The sequence below is a fragment of the Natrix helvetica genome (genome assembly GCF_964273705.1).
Source record: "Natrix helvetica genome assembly, chromosome: 11".
NCBI lineage: Eukaryota > Metazoa > Chordata > Lepidosauria > Squamata > Natricidae > Natrix > Natrix helvetica.
The window spans coordinates 21,389,297-21,412,697 of record NC_138562.1 but is presented as its reverse complement, the minus strand read 5'-3'; the positions used below and the strand labels follow the sequence as shown (position 1 = coordinate 21,412,697).

The 23,401-nt window shown below is 47.6% G+C and overlaps 3 protein-coding genes across 3 annotated transcripts; 1 reads left to right on the top strand and 2 right to left on the bottom strand.

Annotated features, from left to right (window-relative positions):
• Positions 1-33: 33 nt before the first annotated feature.
• LOC309397819 (heat shock transcription factor, Y-linked-like) lies at positions 34-3,143 on the bottom strand. Its single transcript, XM_081964177.1, has 2 exons — positions 2,342-3,143; positions 34-1,005 (listed from the first exon to the last, which is right to left on the bottom strand). The coding sequence occupies exons 1-2, from the start codon at positions 2,900-2,902 to the stop codon at positions 229-231; spliced, it is 1,338 nt and encodes a 445-aa protein (XP_081820303.1). The 5' UTR covers positions 2,903-3,143; the 3' UTR covers positions 34-228.
• Positions 3,144-4,265: 1,122 nt separating this feature from the next.
• On the bottom strand, positions 4,266-13,124 carry TMEM185A (transmembrane protein 185A). The gene is made up of 7 exons (XM_081964394.1): positions 12,915-13,124; positions 8,635-8,811; positions 7,439-7,646; positions 7,204-7,287; positions 6,414-6,590; positions 6,138-6,261; positions 4,266-5,530 (listed from the first exon to the last, which is right to left on the bottom strand). The coding sequence occupies exons 1-7, from the start codon at positions 12,950-12,952 to the stop codon at positions 5,286-5,288; spliced, it is 1,053 nt and encodes a 350-aa protein (XP_081820520.1). The 5' UTR covers positions 12,953-13,124; the 3' UTR covers positions 4,266-5,285.
• Positions 13,125-14,446: 1,322 nt separating this feature from the next.
• IDS (iduronate 2-sulfatase) lies at positions 14,447-23,108 on the top strand. The gene is made up of 9 exons (XM_081964322.1): positions 14,447-14,857; positions 16,489-16,670; positions 17,333-17,510; positions 17,624-17,712; positions 18,661-18,861; positions 19,800-19,970; positions 20,585-20,711; positions 21,269-21,442; positions 22,468-23,108. The coding sequence occupies exons 1-9, from the start codon at positions 14,779-14,781 to the stop codon at positions 22,968-22,970; spliced, it is 1,704 nt and encodes a 567-aa protein (XP_081820448.1). The 5' UTR covers positions 14,447-14,778; the 3' UTR covers positions 22,971-23,108.
• The last annotated feature ends 293 nt before the right edge of the window (positions 23,109-23,401 follow it).

The following is a 23,401-nucleotide window of genomic DNA, read 5'->3' as shown; positions in this document are numbered from 1 at the left end:
GCTCTTTGAGTGTTTAAGGTTGCCGACCCCTGATCTATACATTTGAACAAGAAAACTTTTGAGGGGGGAAACATCCCTCCCGTGTTATCCGTGATGAAAGAAATACAAAGAAGTTCACCTAGGTAAACCAGACAGGAAGAACAAAAGTTTATTCTTCAGCCCATGCCGTGAATAGATTCCCTTATTTTAAGTAGATGCAAAACGTCTCCAGAAATCCTCCAGTCCTTTTTATCGATGGTACCCAGCATAGTCTGCTGTTTTGGCTCCGGCTCCTTTGGAAGCGGACGGAGGGTTGGACGTACAGTTGCAGTTAGGACAATGGTGGTATGAAGGAGTTCGGTGGTGATGGGAAGACCTGGACATAGAAATAGCCGAAGCGGCCGCTATCATTGGCATGGAGAACCACGGGTTGCAGAAGGGAAGGATGCTGGCCCAGTGAGCTTGCATGGCGGATAAGTCTGGATACATGGTTGGGAAGGCGGGCAGCCCCATCATTGGCGCAAAGGGGCTGTTGGGGACAGGAGGTATGACGTGATACAATGAGGTAGCTGACGTGGTGGTGGTAGAATCGATCTCGTGGGTGTTGACTCGAGCATGGTTGGGGTGCTGGGGCAAGTGGAAAGGCGCCAGCTGGTTGATCTTGTTCTCAGTGTCTTCAGGTGGACCCTGATCCGAAGACCTCAAAGGGGTCGGAGAAGGCACGAACCCGCTTCTCAGGCGGCTTACCGTTCCAGCAAGGCCTTTGGTCACAGGTGGCTTCCGAAGACCAAGTTTGTGCATCTTATCTTTGGGAGAAGTGGTCAGGAAACTGTTTTCCCGGGAAGAAGATCCCAGAGAAGGTGGACCTTCTGGGCTTCCGGACCTGCTCTTCAGACAGATTTCGCCGAAATCTTCCTCTAGCGAGAAAGCAACGGGCGGCATGTTTTTGATTCCGACTCTTCGCTTGCACCTCGCAAGAAGGTGAGGGCATCCTCTCTTAAAATTGGGGTTATGGTAGAACTGGAGCTAGAGACAGGGGGGAAAAACGGGAGTTAGTTAACCTTCTGAGGAGGAATGGAAAGTCGAGATAACTAAAAGTTTCGGTCATCCCTGGAGCCATCTTCTCTTGGCGTCTTCGGGGATGCCACAGCGGAGGCTGGACAAGCTGTGGGAAGGGGGAGGAATAGATAACGAGGGTAAAGGTAAAGGTTCTCCTCGCACATATGTGCTAGTCGTTCCCAACTCTAGGGGGCGGTGCTCATCTCTGTTTCAAAGCCAAAGAGCCAGCGCTGTCCGAAGACGTCTCCGTGGTCATGTGGCAGGTATGACTCAATGCAGAAGGCGCACAGAACACTGTTACCTTCCCATAAAAGGTGGTTCCTATTTTTCTACTTGTATTATTTACCTGCTTTCAAACTGCTAGGTTGGCAGAAGCTGGGACAAGGCTGGAATAATGCAGCCCATGAAGCCATAGGTCGCTTTACTTTTAGAAATAAGCTGTAAATGTCTGAGTTCACACAATCTACTCACCCACCTTGTGTGAACTGAACCACAATCAAGACATCTAGTAGGTCATAACAAACAATCATTCCGCTAGCACCTTGCCCATCTTCGATGAAACAAATCTTCCATTTACGGGCATGGCTCTTAGGAGAGGAACAGGGAACATTTTGTTCCTTTGTCCATTAATTTCATGCATATACTGGATGTTTTTGAGTCATGTCCACTCGCAATGACGACAAATCTTTTTGCCAGGAACCGCTGGCATTCTGTACCCGTGGGAGAAGGAAGGGGATGGTGCGGGACCAATGTGGTGGACACAAGAGAGTGGAACCACCATTACTGGTTTGGCAAATGATGCCATGCGCCCAACATGGATACTGAAGGTGAAACCACCGTTACTGGTTTGGCAAAAGATGGCTTAAACCCAGATTGGTGGCTACAAGAAGTGGAACCGTTACTGGGTTGGCAAAAGATTATGTGAGCCCAGAGTGGTGGATATAGAAGGTGCAGCCATCATTACTGCTTTGGCAAATGATGGCCTGAGCCCATCGTGGTGGACCCAAGAAGTAGAATCATCATTACTGGTTTGGCAAAAGACGACGCGAGCAGAGTGTGGACACAAGAGGGTGGAACCACCGTTATTGGTTTGGCAAATGACAGCATGAGCCCAGCGCGATGGATACAGAAGGTGGAGCTACTGTTACTGGTTTGGCAAAAGATCAAAAAGCCCATTGTGGCGGAGGAGGTGCAACCTCCATTACTAGTGTGGCAAACGACAGCATGAGCCCAGCGTGGTGGATACAAGAGGTGGAGCCAGCAAGGTAGAACCACCGTTAACTGGTTTGGCAGACGGCCTTACCTTGCTGAACGCGTAAGCGGCCTTTTCTTCCGCTAAAAACTCGACCAGGGAGGCCGACCGCTGGAAGTTCTGCCTCATCTTGCTAAAGCCGTAGAGGTTCAGCTGGCGGATGAAACTTTTCATGCAGTCCGTCTCGAAGATGCGCATGGGCCCTTTGCGCTCCAGCACCTCCTTCTTGAACAGCTCCTCGTCGATCACCACGCAGCTGCCCTCGTCGTCCCACCAGAGAGACTTGAACTGCTCGCTCTCCACGATCTTCCAGAGCTTCTTGGGGAAAGTCAGCGAGAGGAAATCATTGTCTTCCAGGCCGGCTTCCTCGCAGAGCGACAGGCGGGGCCGCTTCACCCAGGGTCCATCGCTCAACGCTTGGAAGGCATTCTCTTCTATCATCGACCGCAGGGCAAAGTCGCCGGCGGCGGTTTTGTCGTGCATGGGGGTGGAGGGGAGGGGAATCGCCGGAGGCCCCGCCTCATCTTCGTCTGAAACGGGCTGAGTCTGCACAGTGGGATGAGCCGTGTCCAGTTCCCTGTGGTCACCCAGGTAGCTTTCCGCGGTCGCCATTATTATGCTGTTTGACGAACCATGCCGGGGAAAAGTGCCGGCAGGTCTATTAAAAAAAAACCCAAAGAGAGAGGCTAGCCAGCAGGAGCTTCAGGAAAGAGTTCTAGAACATCACAATGCTTTTATCTGGGGACCGAGTGTGACATCACACAATGAACGCTGGTTGCTGGTTTCCTAGCAAACGAGATCATAATGACAGGAAACAGATTTTATTTGCAGCTGCGCTGAAGGAGAAGAGAGGACGTGGGGGCTGAGAGGGAGAGAGGAGATGGAGTAAAGAGTTTATTTCAAAGTAGCCACCAACCTCAACCAGCACCATATAAGTTGTACAAGAGTGGAGACATGGCAAGATCCCTCACTGGGGATTCCTCTACGCACTGTGCACCCTGAAAAGGAAATCCAGAAGAGAATTCTGCACCTTGCCACCAAGCCAACCTTACTTAGCATTTGCCAAGAAGGTGCAAGTTTATAAAGAAATAAGATTGGGGGGGGGGGGATCTAAAGCATACTTTTCAATGCTAAAGGGGTTTCCCATCCAGTACAGGGGGGTATCCAGCTTTTAAGACTTGTGGATTTCAACTCACAGAATGCAACTTTTAAGCATAGCTGGCTGGGGAACTCTGGGCATTGAAGTCCACAAGTCTTAAGTCACTAAAGGTTGGACATCCACCGTCTAGGAACTAAGGGCTGCATCAAATGAGGGTCTTTTTTTCCTTCAGGGATCTTGTAGTCTTTTCACATGGACTCATGCAGAGCTCCCCAATTCTCATCACGGCTTCTGTGTCCTCTTGTGTATTCTTCTGTGATGGGACACATTTTCCTAGCAGCTTTTCCAAAAGCACCCAAAGGCCAGAGAAGGAATAACGGAGGGAAACTGAGCCAGGAGAGATTCAACCTGGAAATAAGGAGAAATTTTCTGACAGTGAGAGCAATCAACCCGTGGAACAGAAGTTGCCTTCGGAAGTTGTGGGAGCTTCATCACTGGAGGCTTTCAAGGAGAGACTGGACTGGCATCTGTCAGAAAGGGTGTTAGGGTCTCCTGCTTGGGTGGGTGGGGGCTGGACTAGATGACCCACAAGGTCCCGTCCAACTCTGTTAATCTCTTAAATGTCCTTTCTCGTTCTTCCCATGTTAAGTTCTCGTTTCTGATCCTAAGCAAACGTTCTACCAAACTCTCACACCAGTGAAGTCCTCCTTCAATAGATTTTGCCTGACAACTTCTACCAAGGGTATTTGAGGTGGTTAAGAGTTCGCTCATGCTTACAAACCCACTTCCAGGCTGACGTTTTTCACCGTCTGCAAGAAAACAGGCTTGCAAAAATCCTGCAGGTGGGTAAGCTTGACACATAAAAACACAGCACTCAAAAAAAATTGGGGATGCTTTATTTAACAGGCCAAAAGCGAGGCTGTGAGAAACCAGCCTTTGCCCAAATGTGTGGCGTTAACAAAAGTGGGAATGTTTCTTTTTTTTTGAAGATCTGGCAATCTCTTCCCTCTCCACCGCAGATGGTACAAAGGTTGAGGCTATTTACAGAGACATTTACATACCTCTTTCCAAGCCAATTTAATCCAGAACGAGAAGTGCCAACAGTCCTACGCAAAGACTCACGGCGGAATAGTAGTAAGGTTCGTGGTTCGATGGGGGGCGGGGGAGGGATTCAAAATGCGTGAACCACTTTTGCCAAAGGTACTTCAAACCGAGAAACAGAAGCCATGAGGAAGACGCAACGGGGTGTCACGCACCGGAGATCACGCCTTTCGTTCAGCCTTTTAAAAAATACTTTTACATACATATTTATAATGTACAGACTCCTGTTTCCACCCCTCCCAATATATTACATTGCCAAAAGTTCATATAAATACTATGTACAGGAAAACATGACTTCCACCAAGGAGGAAGGTTCCTACGTCAGGAACCTCCTTTTTTGGCTTCTCCAAAATAAACACCCATCCACCGCAGGAGAGTGTGAGCGCAAAGCCCTCCGTGGGCCTTTGTCCAGGGGGAACAGTGGACAGGAAAAACTCGGGGGCATGTGTGTATGTGTGTGTGTGTGTGTGTGCTAGGGGACTGTGAAAGAGTATTAGCAGTGGCAAAGTATGACTTTGAATCTAAGGCTGCCGTTCTGTGAGCAGAGACTCAACTGTGCCCACTGCTGAACTCTTCCTGCTTTTACTGGGGTGATATTTTGACACCCCAAGATGGACACGTGTTAAGGGAACGTCATGAATGCAAATCCACAGTGGTCCCCAATCCCTAGCCGTCAACAAAATAAAACAAAGATGCGTGGAATTAAAGTAATAATAATAATTAGTGTCGGCTGAGGAGACCCAGTGGTGAAATCACGGGGAAGACATCCGTCCTTGGCAAAACAAAATTCAGTTTTTAATCCGGCATGTCGATATTCAGCTTGGGTGGTGGGATGACGTACTTCCCGGGGCTCTGGGTAATGACCACCCCGGCTTTCTTCCGGAACATCGGAGCGATTTTGGGGGCCTCCGGAACGGGCGTTTCTTCCGCTTCCTCGTTATCTTCGTGATGCAGATCGTATGAAATGTTGCCGTACTCCCTCAGGAAGGGGAAGATCTCCAGCAGGAACTGGCAGAAGTCTTTGCGAATCCCGAACCACCCTGCATGGGGGGAAGCGGTGGGCAAAGTCACTCGCCTGTCCATCTTGGGAAGTCCTGCCTCTTTCTCCCTCCTCGGAAGGGTCCTTCGTGCTCTCGGAGCTGGGCTGGTTTCCTTGCAGACATTTCGTGACCGGACTTGGTAACGTGACCGGTGCTAGTAAGGGGTGGGTTTTTGCTCCCAAGTTTATATTCTATAGGCTTTCCCCGTCAGTGTTGGTGGGGACGGCCTTGGAGGGTCTTTTGTTGAGCTGTTTACGGGCAAGGCACTAGAATATAAACTGAGAGCAAACCCCACTCCTTCCTAGCACGGATGATGTTACTTAGACTAGATGGGCAATGAAGCATCAGCCACTAAACTCGGAGAGCATCAAGGACCCCACAATTGCCTTCCTCTTCCTCCTGTCTGTAAACCCCACTCCCTTCTGGCACTGATGATGCTACCTAGGTGGGTCACGAAACATCTACAAGAGAATCACCAAGCTCAGAGAGCACCGAGGACCCCGCAGTCCAACCCTGAGCTACAAGTATTCCCCTCTGTTCTTCCCCTCTCTCTGCCCTTGGATCCCCGTTGGCGGGAGGAGACCCCGTTCTGCTGGCGCCTACTTACAATGGTTGCCTCCTTTCTGGCCAAAGGTGGTTGCCATCAGAGTGATCAGCGAAAGCCACAGCGGGACGAAGACGGGGATGTAGGAGAAGGAGTTGTGCCCATCCAGCCTGTGCACCAGCAGGATCTAAGAGAGAGACAAGCGGAGGACGGCTTCAGGGATCTGGAGGGACAGGAGCCCAGCCGGCATTTAAACCCTTGCAGCCGTAGATCTAAAGGGGAAATACATAGACGTATACGTATACATATACATATATATATATATATGGTTCAACCTACTTCAAAGGTGAGCAACGGAACCACGATGGTCATCCAACTGACGGCCATCGTAATGTGTGTTCTCCTCTGTTCGGCGATCACGTCCATCGAGCGCAAGAACAAGACTGACCAGACAATGTAATACAGCACCACCAGGCAGAGGAAGGACATCAGGATCCACAGAGGGACACAGACCACCTGGGAATTAAAACGGGGGAGAGGGGAGGGAGGGGGAGTCAGCTGCCACTCAAAAGGACCACTCCTTTCCATTCCACGCATGGAACGTTTGAAAAGCTAGGCTCTAACGATGAGCATGAAATACGTTTTGAAATATTTATGTGGGGTTCCTTCGAGCACCGATGACGTTACATAGTTGGGTCACAAAACGTCTGCAAGGTAACATCCAAGCTCAGAGAGCACCAAAACCCACAAGAGTTCAACCTTGACCTACAAAAATTATTTTCTATTGAAATGTTCGTTTTGGGCATCAGGCAAGGATTATTATTGTTTTACCCAATTCCACAAAATGCTTCCTACCATTGTGTCTCCAGTCCCAGCTACAGGCTGGAATTTCCTAGAGGAATATCATTCAAGTACTCACTAGATCTCCCCTTGCTTAACTTGTCTGCGTGATGATGCCAATTTAAAGTCATTCAGTTCCCCCCACTCCTCCATCAGATGCCTCTGCAACTAGGCCACACTGTCAAAATCTATCGATGGCTTATTTCGGCGTGCCAGCCGCTACGGACCCAACAACCCTGACATTCTGAAAAGAGGAGGAGGAGGCGTAATCGAAGTTTTTTTTACGTACAAGCCACGGCCACTTGATGATTTCGTCCAGTCGGAGGGCAATAAATATGAACTGGAGTATATTGACAGAGCAGAGGATCTCCAGCTAGGAGAGAAGCAAACGGATTAGAGTCAGAATAGATTTTGCTGCAACCAGCAACGAGTATCTTGCTTGAGGTAGCAAAGCTACAAGTTACGAAGTACCTATCAACTGAATACAGGTAGTCCTCGACTTACGGCTGCAACTGAGCCCTCACCTCCAGAGATCGGTCATGCCGGAAGCCCCACACGCAAGCAGCCACTGATACCGGAGACACAAAGAAGAGGGGCATGAAAACCAACAGCCAGAAACGGGTCCCTCGCTCGATTCCGTCACAAACCAGAACTTCAAACATCAGCAGGAGGAGGTGGATGCCGACGGCAATTAACATGGCTTTGAACTCCACACACGTTTCCCCTTCTGCTCTAAAGAGTAAAGAAAAATCAGTTCTGTTAGTTCACCCCCACCACAAGTTCACCCAAAGGTTTCCTGACGTTGGACTGAGCTTCATCCCTGGAAAATTACCCCATCTGCAAGGTGAAGATGCTGAGCAGGCAAAAAGAAGCAATTGGGCTTCTCAAACCATGAAAAACAACAACGCAACTCTGGGGTCTACGGAGTAGCTGATGCCCAGCCCAGAAAATGAATTGTGGGCGGAGTCCCACAATGTTTTAAAGATAGCGCTTGGATTCCCATCACACGATGAATAACCAACCATGCAACCCTGTTTCCCTTTAGGCTGTGGCGCCTAGTGTGAGTCTAATCTGTTTATTTAGTCTTACAAAAAATCAACTCCAAGGCACATCACCCGGATCAGCAGCTGCAGTTGCAGCACAGCGAGTCAAAAATGAACCAGCTACTTCGGCAGCTACTTGGAAACCTGGATCACAAAAGCATCTGCACACTTTAACTGGTAGTCCTTGAGGCCAACGTTTTTATCGCTAAGTGAGACATGCATTAAGTGAGTTCTGCTCCATTTCACCACCTTTCTTTGCCAGAGTTGTTAAGTGAATCACTACAGCTGTTAAGTTAGTAACCCCGTTGTTAAGCGAATCTGGAAACACATCCCCCTCCCCCGGTTGCTTGTCGGAAGGTCACAAAAGGGCATCAGGTGACCCCGGGACACTTGCGACCGTCATAAATGTGAGCCTGTTCTCAAAGGTTTGAATTTTGATTACGTGACTGTGAGGATGTGGCAACAGCCCAAAGAGAAAAATGGCGATAAATCACCTTTTTCCCCAGTGCCGTCGTAACTTCAAACGGTCACTAAATGAACTGTTGTAAGTTGAGACCAACTGTACAATTGTTCATAGTGGGTCCTACCTGAAACTTCAAAAGACGATTTGCAAAAAAGAAAAGAAAAAAAGAAGACTCGTGAAAGACATTTGCAAAGCAGGGACGTGTCCCTCTTACCGATATTGTGGGTTCCGGGCCCATACTCCCGTCCCTACGGAGGCACCCACTATAACCATTAACTTCCACAGCCATATCGGAGCAAACACGGCCCAGTAGCTCCATTCGATCTTATCATCCAGCCGGAGAGACAACAAAATTGAGAAGAGCAGCAGACAGGCATAAATAAGAAATTTGCTATGGAAGAAGGGGAAAAAAAAAGGGAAGAGAAGATCAATTTAGGATATTATTGCCTTCATAATCTTGGTGTGTAGCTTGTGTTTCAAAAACAATAAGTCATTAAGAGGAGGTGAACAAAAGGAGACAAGAAAAGTTCCCAATAACACCCTGAAATTTCTGATTTTTATACCCCTTTTGGCAGCTGCAAGTGCACTTTTAAATCATAATTTTCATTTCCCGTTTAAGCGAGACCAAAGATACGTTGTTTTTAGACCAGTATTTCTCAACCGTAGCTGTTTTAAGGTATCTGGACTTCAATTCCCGTAATTCCCCAGCAAATAGAATAGAATTCTTTATTTATACAACCAAGTGTGGTTGGACACACAAGGGATTTGTCTTTGGTGCATGTGCTCTCAGTGTACATAAAGAAAAATAAAATAAAATAGAATACCTTCATCAAGAACCATAAGATAATCTTAGTGATAATCAAGGTTACTAATAAGCAATCAAATCATACTAGGAAACAAATAAAACAATATAAATTGTAAAGATACAAGCATCATGGTTACAGTCATAAATAAAGAGATGGACTAGATTCAAGCTGCAGCCTAAATGGAAACGGACTTGCACAGTTGGTTATTCAGCCTGTAACGGGAATCCAAGCACTGTCTTAAAATATCGGGTGAATTCAGCTATCGCGTCCATGCACAATTCGTTTTCTACGTTAACGACTGTGGCCGTAAGTCAAGGGCAGCAATTATTTCATGAAACATCCAACTGTAGCTCTCGGCTCTGCCAATGGCCCTTGTGGGCTCCCACCCAAGATCCCAGGGCTAAAATCTATCTTTGCCAGAATCTGTTCAGTGAATCCCTGCAGCTCTTAAGTTAGAAATACGGTTGTTAAGTGAATCTGGATTCCCCACTGATTTTGCTTGCTGGAAGGTCGCAAAAGGGGATCAGCTGACCCCGGGACACAGCAACGGTCGTAAGTATGAAACAGGTGCCAAGCAGCTGAATTTTGATTGTGTGACTATGGGGACACTGCAATGGTGGATAGTGAAAGACGGCAAGAAACGGTGGTAAAATCGGATGGCAGGTACCAATAAATCTGCTTTTAATGCCGCGCTTGCCTTCCTCTCCATTTGGAAAAAAAAGAAAGAAAATCTCATTAGCAGGGAATACAACGGGCTTCCTTCCAGCGCCTCCCATCAGGAAGCTGACTCACACCACAGCAGCTGTCTTCAAACTGTCATTATTCAGTCAACACAAAGGAAGGGAAGATTATGAGCGAGGAAGCCCAGGCAGGCAGCTCCGATTGGGCAGCGATTACAGATGTGCTCAGAACAAGAGCAAGAGGACTGCAAGGGCGACAACGTGACAGCGAAGGGATAGAAAATATTTGCCGCTTGGGTGATGGATTCTTGCAATGGTTTGCTCTGCCGTTTAGGCTCCTCGTGATCGTAAGGGAAGGGACTTTCAGGTTATTGCTGCCTCTCTTGAAATTATGTTGTCAGGGTTCCAAGCGACACCCACAACGAATGAAGAGTCCGAGGCTTGTGGTTCCTCAAAGTGGCATTTTATTAGAGATGCCTTATTGGCACATCTGGGAAAACCCGAATCTGAAAGTTTCCAGGTTTTCCCCACCCAAAAGAAAGTCCAAGCACCTGCCCAGCACCCACATGTCCATCCCAAGGTCCCAACTGGCGATGCCTCCCAGTCACACCCCTCCAGGTGCAGGGCAAGACGTCCTTGACTCTCTGAGAAAGGAACGCTATTTTGACTATATTTCTCCCATACTCCATATAACCCCCTCTCCCAGTTTCCCACAGCAATAAATGGGGCAGGCCTGAAGTGCCAATGCAAAAGAAGATGGCTTCCAGGCCTGATATATGTATTTATTCTAGTTTCATACAAGCCAAGAATGGGAGGCTTCTGGATGGCTTAATGTCTGGAGGAGGATGAGTAAACCTGGAGATGTTCTTCGAGGGCAATAAAGGAGGATGGTAATTTTTGGGGAGTGCCAGATGTGTCATCGGCAGAAACATCACTGCTGGAGAGTGGAAGGAAGCTTGGGAAAGGTCCATGGATGGTCGTAAATTCTCGAGGGCTACGGCAAAGAGGTGGAGCCCTTGGTGTTCACTGAGCTTGGTGGTTTTCTTGCAGATGTTTCATGACCCAACTAGGTAACATGATCAGTGTTCATGCATTTGGGGTTTGCTGTCTGTTTAAGACTAGAACACATCCTCTCCAGTAGCCAGAATCTAGAGAAGCAGAGATTAACTCCAGACAAACAATCAAGCATGTGATCCATTAAGTGTCTTTAAAAGTCATTAAAAACAGCATTTCAGATGTTTTTTCACAGCCATGTGATCCATTAAGTCATTAAAAGTCTTTAAATTAAAGATGCTGTATGATGAGGAAGGTGAGTTATTTGCATCCATCATACATAACTACTTAGTACCATGGGCTTGCAGGGCTGGTGCAATGTGTAACACGCTCACACTGGTGCAATAGGACTGGGTATTTGTTAATATGATTTATTGGGTTAGGGTGTTTTTCCCCTCTTCACTGTGAATTGTATTGTGTTGTGGGGTGTGTGTGCACTGAGGGAGCTCAACCAATCTCATTGTACATATGTTGTGCAGTGACAATAAAGAGTTGAACTTCAAGGGATTTCCGCAGCCAGAATGTCACTCTCTCAAACAGCTCAGGCAATTCTGTGCACATGAGAAACTGAGGGTCTTGGAGCAAGAATTGCTAAGATGCTTCTCTGTCCTTCTGTGCCATTGCATAATAAAAATATGAATAGAGTAGAATAGAATAGAATAAGGAAATGAATAGAATGGGGAATTTAGAGTAGACTAGGCTAGACTAGAATATAGAAAATGAATGGAATGGAATAGAATGTTCTTTATTGGCCAACTGTGATTTGACACACAAGGAATTTGTCTTTGGTGCATAAACTTCCATTGTACATAAAAGCCGTAAGTGATAAATCATGATCATAGTCATCATAAAAATAAATTCATCATAAATCTTAAGATACAATACTTAGTGATAGTCATAGGGTTAAAATAAAATTAAATTTAATAAAAGAGAAAATCTTCCTACTTGAAAAGCAATAATTGGCACTGACGGGGCCCCCTCCGACTTGTTCGGTTCCCACAGAGCTGTGGCAGTGACGCAACTGGGAAACTTTCCCCATTGTTTAATCGGGCCAAGCCAACTCGGAAGGCTCAATTTGTATTCCGCGATTGAGCCGTTGTGTAAAAAGCAGCTTTAATACCAACAGCCTGTTCTTTTTTTTTTCTTTAGAAAGCTGCAGAGGCCAGGAATGACTCTTAATGGGTGAAAATGAAGGAGGAGGGAAGGTGTGCAGGATGTAAAGAGAAAAAGAAACTGAGATTTTTACAATATTCCTTTTATGAGAAAAGCAGGAAGGTTTTTTTCCTTTCTTCAGAAGGCATAAGCAGAAATGCTCTTCAGTGTGAGAAACTAAAAAAGGGGGAAAACACCAATTCTGAAAGCTCCTTCCTGTTTAATTATTTTATTTACATTGTTTCTTCTACCCCAAGGACTCAGTGTGAAGCTCTACAACTACTTGTTGAAACTACAGTTTTACTCTGTAAAAAAAGGCAGTCTCAACATCTGAGATTGAGTATTATACAAGCATCACCAAAGTCCCTGTTAGTATTCTGACACCAGAATCAGGCTTTAAAATAATTTTTTAAACGCAGGGTGTTATTTTGAAATGATTTTCTTGGTGCTATCGGCATACTCTATATCCCAACAGGTAAGAAAAAATACTGGCTGTGCCTTATGGGGACTATCATCCAGACCTACCCCAAAGGGATGGATCTCTCCCCCCCACCCCCCAATACTGGCTGTGCCTTATGGGGACTGTCATCCAGACATACCCCAATGGGATGCATCTCTCTACCCCAGCTCCAAATACTGGTTGTGCCTTATGGGGACTGTCATCCAGACCTACCCCAATGGGATGCATCTCCCCAGCCCCAAATACAGTCTTGCACTGCAAGGTCGCTTTTCCACTCCATCCCCCACTCCTCGCCGGCCCCGCCCCTTCCGCCAGACCCCGCCTATTTCCGGCCTCCCCTCACCTCGGATTGAAATCTTGAAACAGGCCCCTGAGGTTCATGGCGCTCCTCCTCCCGCCCTCGCCGCTCGGTCACCACGGCCACATGGCGGCTCCGGCCCGAAGCGTCCGGGCGAAGAAGGAAAAAATCCGCTCCCGCCTCAGCTCCGCCGACCATCCGACGCCTCCCCTCGACTTCGCCGAAGGGCCGCACTGCGGTTGCGCCGTAGCCGCACCGCGCACGCGCGGAGGACCTCCGAAGAAACGGCAGGCCCCGCCCACCCCGACCTCTGAAGCATCGAGTCTTTTCTTCCGCGCCTTCGTGCTCCGCCCTCTCGCGCTAGGAGCGTGACGTAACACGCAGCGAAGCCGTGCCCTTTTATGGGCGTGGCGGGCGGAAGCCTTTGCAGGGATGGCTGCATTCTGTGCCAGGATGGATTTAAGGGCAGATTCTGACAAGTGGCTAAACACGTGTCTGTAGGGATGCTATTTAATGCGGGGCAGCAGAGGAGGAATGCATTTGATTTATTGCAGAGGGGGAGCGTACAAATTAAAAGAAAGAGGACTTGAATTCCTGGATGGAAAGAAGGCTATAAAAGCACCAGGGAAATAAAATAATCAGATTGCAGAACATGGTCGGGGCAGATCTGGTTCGAGTGAGTTGATTGCATTTATACGATGACTTTTCTGTGTTATGCAAACCTGTCCATTTTATCTGCCTTTTAAATGCTCTTATTTATTTATTTTAATTTGCCCATGACAGCTATAAGTATCAGGGTTTCTGTGCGTGCTTTTATTGATTTTGGGGGGCAAATTCAGGGAACCCATCAAATGCGAATTTATGAGTCCCAATACTTCTGAACGAACTGCTCAGCAGGGCTGGTTCTTGGGGGATGAGTGCCACCTGGTGATCTCTGGTAGAAGGACCGACAGAAGAGACTTGCAAGAAAACAAGCAAGCTGAGAGGCCACCGAGGAGGGACCCCTCGTTTCAACTCTGAGAATACAAATATTCTCCTTTATTGGAAACCATAATGCCCAAACTTACTCGATCGGGGATTGCCAGTGTTGGTGGAGCTAGGATTGTTCTCCCTGCTAATAATTCCTCGATTACTTTTCTGCTTGATTGTTTGTCTGGGGTTAATCCCTGCTCATCTGGATTCTGGCTACCGGAGAGGATGCGTTGTAGTCTTAAACAGAGAGGAAACTTAAAATGCATGAACATGAACGCTGCCTAGTTGGGTGATGAAAGATCTGCAAGAAACTTAGCAAACTCAGCGAGCACCAAAAACCCCACAGTCGGCCTCCTCCTCCTCCTCCCTGCAAACCTCACTCCCTTCCAGCCCTGATGATGTTACCTAGTTTGGTACTGAAATGTCTGCAAGAAAACCAGCAACCTCGTTTCAACCGTGAGCTACAAACACTCTCCTTTTTTTGGCAACCACAGTGCCCACACTCGCTCGATCGGGGAGAAGGAGGAGGGGGAGAAGGAAGGAAAAAGAAGAACCAAGCAGGTGCAAAAGACGGGAGCTATAAAGAGCCCAGAAACCTGGAGCCCAATGCATTGGGAATGGGGGGAACCAAGAAAGAGAACCGGAGCGGCTGGGACGCTTTCCTAAGGCGGGTCCAAGAGTCGTCCACAAGAGGGGAAGAAGGAGACAAGCCCGACGCGCGTTGCCTTGGGACGCGCTGCCCACGAAAGGTTGCAGAGCCAAGCTGGGCGCGCATCTGCAAGCTTCGTGCGCGCAGCCAGCTCGGCTCCCTTTGCAGCCTCAGCCGCCGCCCCCGCGCCTGGGGTGGCGCTTGGGAAGCCCTGCCCGCCGCCGCTTCCTCCTCCTCCTCCTCCGGAGCCTGGCTGGGCGATGAAAGAAGACCTTCCCCGGCGAGGCTATGGCACCGGCGGGGCTCCTGCGAGCGGCTCCGCTCGGGTTCCTGGGCGCCTTCTGGCTCTGGCTGGGGATGGGCGCAGGTGAGGCACTCCCGGATCCGTCCGGGTGGGTGGGAAGCCTGTGCACCCGTGGGCGTGGGCGACCCCCGGGTGGAGGTTCAGAGGGCCCTCCGGGAGCCACCCTCTCTGCAAGCGGGAGTCTGGGGGGTGGGGGTGGGAGATGCAATGTGGGAGGGGAAGAGGAAGAAAGAGGGAGGGAGGGAGGGTTAGGAAAGCTTCCGCTCTTACCTGGAGCCTCCTGGGCAAAATTTGGGGAGGGAGTGATGGGGGGGTGTACCGTGACCTGGAAAGAAATGGTCTAGGTAAGGGCCTCCTGTTTGAGCCCCGGGGGTTGGACTAGAAGACCTCCAAGGTCCCTTTCCAACTCACGATGCTGATGCTGTTCAGCTTCCAGCCTGTTTGCTTCATGTCTTATTTCAGAATATCACCTCAATCGCCCGTCTTATTTTGGAAGTGGAGTCCTCCTTATGCTCTTGAGGTTACTTGTTTTCTTGCAGATGTTTCATTACCCAAATAGTAGTCCGTGGACTACTTATATTGCACTAAATGCTATTTATCTTTTAAAAAAAATCATATTAGCAGTCCACAGGATTTACAGTTATACATTTAGTGGTCCCTGAGGTCCGAAAGTTTGGTCTTAAACAGGGAGCAAACCCCAAACGCATCAATGCTCACCAGGTTACCTTCATGAAACGTCCGCAGTGAAACCACCAAGCTCAGAGAGCCCCAGGGACCCCCCAGTTTGACCCTGAGCTGCAAAGGTTCTCCTCTGTTGACATTTTGAAAGTCCATCAGATTCTTTCCTTTATTGTATTTTATAAACACACAGCAACACGGCAAGGTGATCGTGGTCAAGGAGGTGTAAGTGACAGATCCAAAGTCAACCCATTTGCTTGGTGGTTAAGTGAGCCTTGAACCCAAGTCTCCTGCATCCAGAAGCAGACTAACAATTTGACCTGTGTGGGTGGCTGTGAACAGCTGGTATCAACCGCGGCTAAATAACTCTTTTTGTCAGCTATGAAAGCCAAATTAAACATTTTTGTTGTTCCATTTCAGCCTTCAAAGCCACTGACCTTCAGAATTTTTTTCACAGTGGTCTTCTGTTACCGTTATACTTTTAATAAATGTGTTTATGAAATTCTCTCTCCTCCCACAAGGATGCTTAAAAATGTGGGGATGATTCATAATAACGTGATGAAACCACTGTTCATTTAAACCAGGAAATGTGCAGGAACTGCTAAAAGTTTCCCTAAGTTAAATGTTCTTGCAGTGTCTCTAAAGCAGAAGTGAAGATTTTTGGGAATTACAGCCTCTCCTGTCTTCTCAGTAGTCTTTCCTTTCCCCTTTCCCCTTTCCCCTTTCCCCTTTCCCCTTTCCCTTCCCTTCCCTTCCGTAGGGCAATTAGATGAGATGCTTAAAATATCAAAACCCAATCAGATTAACTCTGCGCATTATCCCAATTGAAGTCCTTTGTTTATTTTTGCCATTCATAAAACCTGCTAACTGAAGTTTAGTTGGGAATTAATCTTTGAAAGTATTCGATGTAGAATATTTAACTACTGCTATCTTTTTCCCCCTTTTTTTAAAGGAGAGCTAACAAACTTAAAATGATCTGCTTCTCCATTCCACCATGTTCCTTCTTCCCCAATTAGGATGCGTGGATGGGCCTCCGAGGCCTCTTCGTGATGGTTATAATCAAGGCTTCAATATTCTCTTTGTGATTGCGGATGATTTGCGCCCCGTCTTGGGGTCTTACGGGGACTCCCTGGTGAGATCGCCCAACATTGATCAGCTGGCTTCCAGAAGTGTGGTATTCCAGAATGCCTTTGCCCAGGTAACTGACATCCCCTTCAATACTTATTTAATTCTTGTGGGAGGGGCTGCCTGGAGCATCCTCACAAATCAGGGTTTCCTTTCTCCAGACCAGGGGTCCCCAACCGGTGGGCCTTTGCAGCCGGGCCCCAGAAGTGGCCAGCAAGCATAGAACCATCCCCGCTCCGCCCCCCACTGGGTCACAAAAGCCAGAAACGTGGGGGGATTTACTCCAGACCATGATTGGTAATCTTAAGATATGTGGACTTCAACTCCCAGAATTTCCCAGCCCAAATATGTTGAGCAGGAGACACTCTACCCTTCTGAACAAATGGCTGCCAGTCTCCTCTTGAAAACCTCCAGCGAGAGAACACCCACAACTTCTGGAGCCAAGCTCTTCCGCCATCTTTTTGATCTAGAACTTGGGATTTCTGCCCCACACAATATATACCTTATTGCTAAACCATATTCTCTCTCTCCCCCCTCTCTCTTTCTCCCTCCCTCCCTCCCTCCCTCTCTCCTCCCTCTCTCTGTCTTTCTCTTTCTCCCTCTCCCTCTCTCTGTCTCTCTGTCTCTCTCTCTCTCTCTCTGTCTTTCTCTGTCTCTGTCTCTCTCCCTCCTCTCTCTGTCTCCCTCCCTCTCCCTCCCTCCCTCTCTCTCTGTGTGTCTTTGTTTTGTCTCCAGCAAGCTGTCTGTGCCCCAAGCAGGGTCTCCTTCCTCACAGGCCGCAGACCTGATTCCACCCGGCTGTATGACTTTAACTCGTATTGGCGAAGCCACGCGGGAAACTACACCACGCTGCCGCAGTACTTCAAGGAGAACGGCTACATCACCATGTCCGTTGGGAAGGTTTTCCACCCAGGTGACTTTTCTCAGGGCTTCCCAAGAGCCGTCGGGGCCCCCAGGGAAGCGTTTGAGACCCCAACCCAAGGTCTGGCTCCAGCCTTACCCGAGTTTTGCCTTTCTGCTTCTCAGGCATCTCCTCCAACCACAGTGACGATTACCCGTACAGCTGGTCTGCTCCGGCTTTCCACCCGTCTTCTGAAAAATACGAAAACACGAAGGTAGACGGGCGCTACGGTTGTTGACAATGAGTGACCACTGATAATGCAGGCGGTCCTCGGCTTATGACCACAATTGAGCCCAACATTTCTGTTGCTAAGCGAGACATTTGTTAAGTGAGTTTTGCCCCATTTTAGACTCTTTGTGCCACGGTTGTTAAGCAAATCAATGCAGTTGTTAAGTGAGCAGCACGGTTGTTAAGTGAATCTATCTTCCCCATTAACTTCGCTCAGCAGAAGGTCGCAAAAGGGGATCCCATGACCCTCGGGACCCTGCAACCGTCATAAATAAGAGTCGGTGGCAAAGCGTCCAAATTTTGATCCAGTGACCGTGAGGATATTGCAGTGGTTGTATGAAAAGCAGTCATACGTCACTTTTTCAGCTCTGTTGCAACTTCAAATGGTCACTAAGTGAACAATTGCAAGTCGAAGGTTACCTGTATATCACCATCCACTTCTTTTAACAAGCCCATCATCCCTTGGAGACGGTGGAGTCTGGGCAGTTGGATGGAGCTGGGTGTTTATTGGCCGGATGCCCTTCCTGTTGCCAATGTGGAGTTATATTCAGCAGATATATTCTCTTCATGCCCTGAGAGAGAAATATCTGCCTCTACCTAGAATCGAACTCACAGCCTCCTGATTGTGAGGCCGGAGCTCCACCTCTAGGCCACTGCACCACTCTCAAAGATTACTTGTACACAACAGAATCTAAATACAGATAATCCGTAGAGATGACGGGGAAGTCTTTTTTCTTGACGCGTGTTGGCTTTTCCTCAACTGATTTGGGGAAGTGGTGAGAATTACTTCACTGCTGGAGAAACGAGTAGTAGACTAGTAGGAGCCAGAGCTCTCTTCTGACTCCTACAATCTTTCTTATAGGCTTGTTGAGTTTGCCCTGGTCTCCTTCCAGTGGCCAGATTTGTTTTATGATGGCTGTTGTTTGCCTTCAAGGTTTGCAAAGGCAAGGACGGGAAGCTTCACGCCGACTTGATCTGCCCGGTGGAGGTGGCTGAGATGCCCGAGGCTACTTTGCCAGATATCCAGAGTACCCAGGAGGCCATCCGGTTGTTGAAGGCTCTGAAAAGAACCAAGAGGAAGTTTTTTCTGGCTGTCGGCTATCACAAACCCCACATCCCATTCAGATACCCTCGGGTAAGGCAGCTTCTCCGCAGGGGAGAGTCCCCCAAGTGATCTCTCCTAGAAGGGCATGTGATAGAAAAGAAATAGAAATAAGAGTAGAGTAGATTAGAGTAGAATAGAGTACAATAGAACATAATAGAATAGAATGTAAAGAATATAATAGAAATAGGAATAGAATAGAATAGAATAGAATAGAATAGAATAGAAAAGAAATAGAATAGAATAGTAAAGAATAGAATAGAAATAGAAATAGAATAGAATAGATAGTGGAATGAAAGACAGGACAGGATAGGAATAAGATAGGATAGGAATAGGAATAGGACAGGACAGGACAAATATTGGAACGAAAAAAATAATAGAATAGAATAACAGAGTTGGAAGGGATCTTGAGGGTCATCTAGTCCAACCCCTTCAAAAGAAAGGGTCTTCAAAAGAAACGAGAAGTTGGCATTGAAGAAGTCAAAAGGGACTCGGCTGGTTGATTATCTAAACTAGTGTTTCTCACCTGTGGCCACTCGAAGACATGTGGATTTCAACTCCCAGAATTCCCCAGGTGGGCATCTTGACTGAGGAATTCTGGGAGTTGAAGTCCACAATCTTCAATCCCCCAAGGGTAAGAAACCTTGATGCAAACTCTACATGGACCTTGGGTATATCATAGAGGTTTTTCTGTATCCTTCTGGCTGTCCAGATTTCTCCCCAATATCCAATTCTTCTTCTGTTCCGTAGAGTCATTAGCAATGAGGAAAAACGTAAAGTGGGTTTCATGAACAAGATCACACCCTTTACTGGTTCGATTACCTGAAGTAGGAAGATTAGCTAAAGGACAGAGTTAGATGCAGGAAAACAGTGTTGTTTGGAAAATATTTATCTGTTGTCAAAGCAACCGATCCCAACCTAAGTGATGGAGTCTCGTTAGAAAGTCAATATGGATAATCTCTTCTCTCCAGAAATTTCTCAAATTGTACCCTTTGGAAAATGTCACCTTGGCTCCCGACCCGGCACTTCCTAAAAAGCTTCCTTCCGTTGCCTACAATCCCTGGATGGACCTACGGCGGAGAGACGATGTGGCAGCCTTGAACCTCAGTTTCCCTTACGGGCCCATTCCAGAACACTTCCAGGTAGAGCTTCCCCTCCCGGGCCCATTCGGTCACACTTCCACTAGATGTTGGTCTGGCTGTGGTCTGAAAGAGGCCCCTGGGATAGGGAGTTGGATGGCCAGCCTCCTGTTTTTTCCTCCTACGGGTAGTCCTCATCTTACAACAGTTCATTCAGCGATGGTTTAAGGTTACCATGGCAATGGAAGAAGTGACCATTACAAACATTTTTCAGAATTAGGACCGAGAGTCACGCCATCAAAATTCGGACCCTTGGAAAATGACGTCTACTTGTGACTGTTGCAGCGTCCCGGAGTCCCCTGCTCATTTTGTTTTGCAACGAACAAAAGCAATGGGGGAACTTAGCAGCTGCATTGCTATCTGAATAGCTGTAGGGGTTCACTTAGCAACGGTGGCAGGGAAAAGTTGCAAAGCTCACTTCACACGGTCTTGCTTAGCCACTGAAATGTTGGGCTCAGCTGTGGTCATACGTTGAGGACTGCCTGCATTAATTAATTGGGGAGACAGGTGCATTACAAACGAAATGACTTCCTGAAAGATCTTTCAGGGGCTGCTTTGATTGACGGCGTAGCAGCCACAACGCATTTTTCATCCCCTTTTGCAAACTTGTTTTGTAGCGTAAGATTCGCCAGAGTTATTTTGCCTCCGTTTCCTATGTTGATACGCTGGTGGGAAAGTTGCTGACTGCCCTGGATGAGACAGAGTTATCTCACAACACGGTGGTGGTTTTCACCGCAGACCACGGTAAGACTTCCTCGCTACTTGGAGTCCGTTGCAAACTCCACAGCTTCATTTTCTGGGGAATGTTATTAATTGTAGCTCTTGGCCTCCGGATCAGCGTGTTGAATAAACCAGATTCTACACAATGGGTTATCTAGTCCAATGAGTTATGTCATAGGGTTTCCCAACCTTGACACCTTTTAAGAGGCGCGAACTGCAACTTCCCAGCTGGCTGGGGAATTCTGGGAGTTGAAGCAGTGGTGGGATTCAACATTTTTTACTACCGGTTCGTGGGGCTTGCCCTCTTACGCCTAATGATTCCAGACTAATTCCTTGCTTCATTCCTTTCCTCATCTCGGCCAGTCTCTTTCCCACATCAAAATCTCCTATTTTGTTCTAAGACTGGCTGAAGAGTTTTGGAGATTTTAAAAGCTAGGCTGTTCTTTGATATCTTTGTGTCGATCCTAATCAACGTATTATTATATCCAACTCTTGATCCTTCTTCTTTTTTCTTTTCCTGGAAGGATCCACAGGGTTGCTCTCAATGCTGTCTCCCCTTCCTGGTTCTTGATTTCATTTAGGCTGGTCTCTGGGCGAACATGGCGAGTGGGCGAAATACAGCAACTTTGACGTAGCCACACGGGTGCCGTTGATGTTCTACGTGCCAGGAGTGACAACTCTGATCTCTGATCGGGGACAGAAAGTTTTCCCATTCCTCGATCCCTTTGTTCAAGATTCCTGCTCTGGGCTTCCAGGTAAAAACCCAGCATTAACAGTGCAAAAATTAAAAAGTCCGACCTTTTGTTGCTAATCCAAGTCGGTCTTCCCTGTTCGCTTCAGACATGCTGCTGTTTTTCTTGTTAGATTCTATTTAATGGCACTGTATATTTTAGCGTGAAAATTCTGCGGGGCCGTTTTTGGTTTGGTAAGCCATTCTGGAAAAAAACAGTAAAATCTTTAAAAGTAAGTAGATGCCAGAGGTGAAATGCTACCAGTTCAGGCTGATTTGCCTGAACCGGTGATAAAAAATGCTAAAGAAAGTTCCAACTACCAGCTGTGCTGCGCGATGTATATTTCCCTAGAAAGCAGGGAATCCTGCCTAAGTCACGTGGCGCAGCTGATCCCCCCCCCCCCCCCGGCTGTTCTACTTACCTTTGTGGACTCAGAAAAGGCTTCTTACCACCTGCGGTATACATGCGCAAGTGAAGCAAACCTAGTGCTGAAAAGGGAGCATATGAGTGTGCGTGCTTTGTCCGTGCGCTTGTCTGGGCTGCAACCCAGAGGTGGAGCTGCCCAGGAGGCATGCGCACACCGGAAAAATGCACTTCCAGTTTCCAGCAGATGCCTGTTCGAGGTCAGCTAGACTTCTAGTTACATGTGCGTGCAATGATCAGCTGGCTGGCATGCATGCTCGTGCCAGGAAACCAGGTCTTCCAGTTTCTGGCACAGCCGCACGCACAAAGGCCAGCTGATCGTTGTGCGCCAGAAACCCAGAGGAGGAATTGGCGACGCCATGCATGCCAGGCGACATGACTCCACATGCCACTTTGGGCACACGCGTGCCATAGGTTCACCCTCACGGGCTTAGATAGGGAGGAAGAGAGTTAGGAAGGCTCCTCCTTAACTATTCTCAGTGTGTATCTTTGGTGATGTGAATAGTTACTTTAGTTTGGCACGATTCTGTCTATGGATAAGGGACAACAAATGACAGAAATACTTCCGGGTGTCGTTCTTGGAGCTGACACGCCCTCCTCTAATTCTTTCTCCTATCCCACTCCAGGAAAAGCCAAAGAAATGGTTGAGTTGGTGTCTCTCTTCCCGACGCTTGCAGAACTGGCTGGACTGACCGTTCCCCCTGCTTGTCCCCATCCCTCCTTCCAGGTCCCTCTTTGTAGTGAAGGGAAGAGCTTGGTTCAGTACTTCCCATCCTCCGGCGGAGGACGGGAAGACCATGGCTCCAAGCGAAAAGAAACCCCGGTTGCCTTCAGCCAGTATCCGCGTCCTGGAGACACCCCTGCACCGAATTCTGATTTGCCGTTACTTCAAGATATAAGAGTCATGGGCTACTCCATCCGTACAGCCGATTACAGGTGTACTGTCTGGTTTGGGTTTAATCCCGACAACTTCACGATCGACGTGCAGGACGTCCACGGGGGAGAGCTGTATTTTGAAAAAAGCGACCCCCACGAAGACCACAACCGGTACCACGAAGTCCTGCATGGATCCTCCATTCCAAAGCTTTGCCATCTAGTTGATCACTTGGGATCAACTTCAATTCAGTGAACCTCTGCCAAGCAATTGACCTCCATGTGGGTTGTATATACGTCACGCTTTGTGTTATACACAAAGACGGCTCCATTTTTGTATCAAAAGGTTTTAAATGCTGATATAAGAATAAATTTGAATATATGAATAATTAAATATGTATTCTCTTTATTATAAGTCTCAGCTAATATCCCCAACAAAAATATTTGCACAATATTGGAAAAGTGAAGAGATTCTTACTGAAGAGAAGGTGATTAGGAAAATATTAGAATATGCAGAAATGAACAGACTAAGTTGGGCAATTAAGGAGAAAGAACAATCTGATGATTATACAATGTGGGAGGTGTGTTTACCAATGGTTAGAGAACAAAAAAAGAAATTGGAAATAAAAGAAGGTAGAAAAATAGAAAATGTATGAAGACCGAGATAAAAATAAAATTATAATTGTC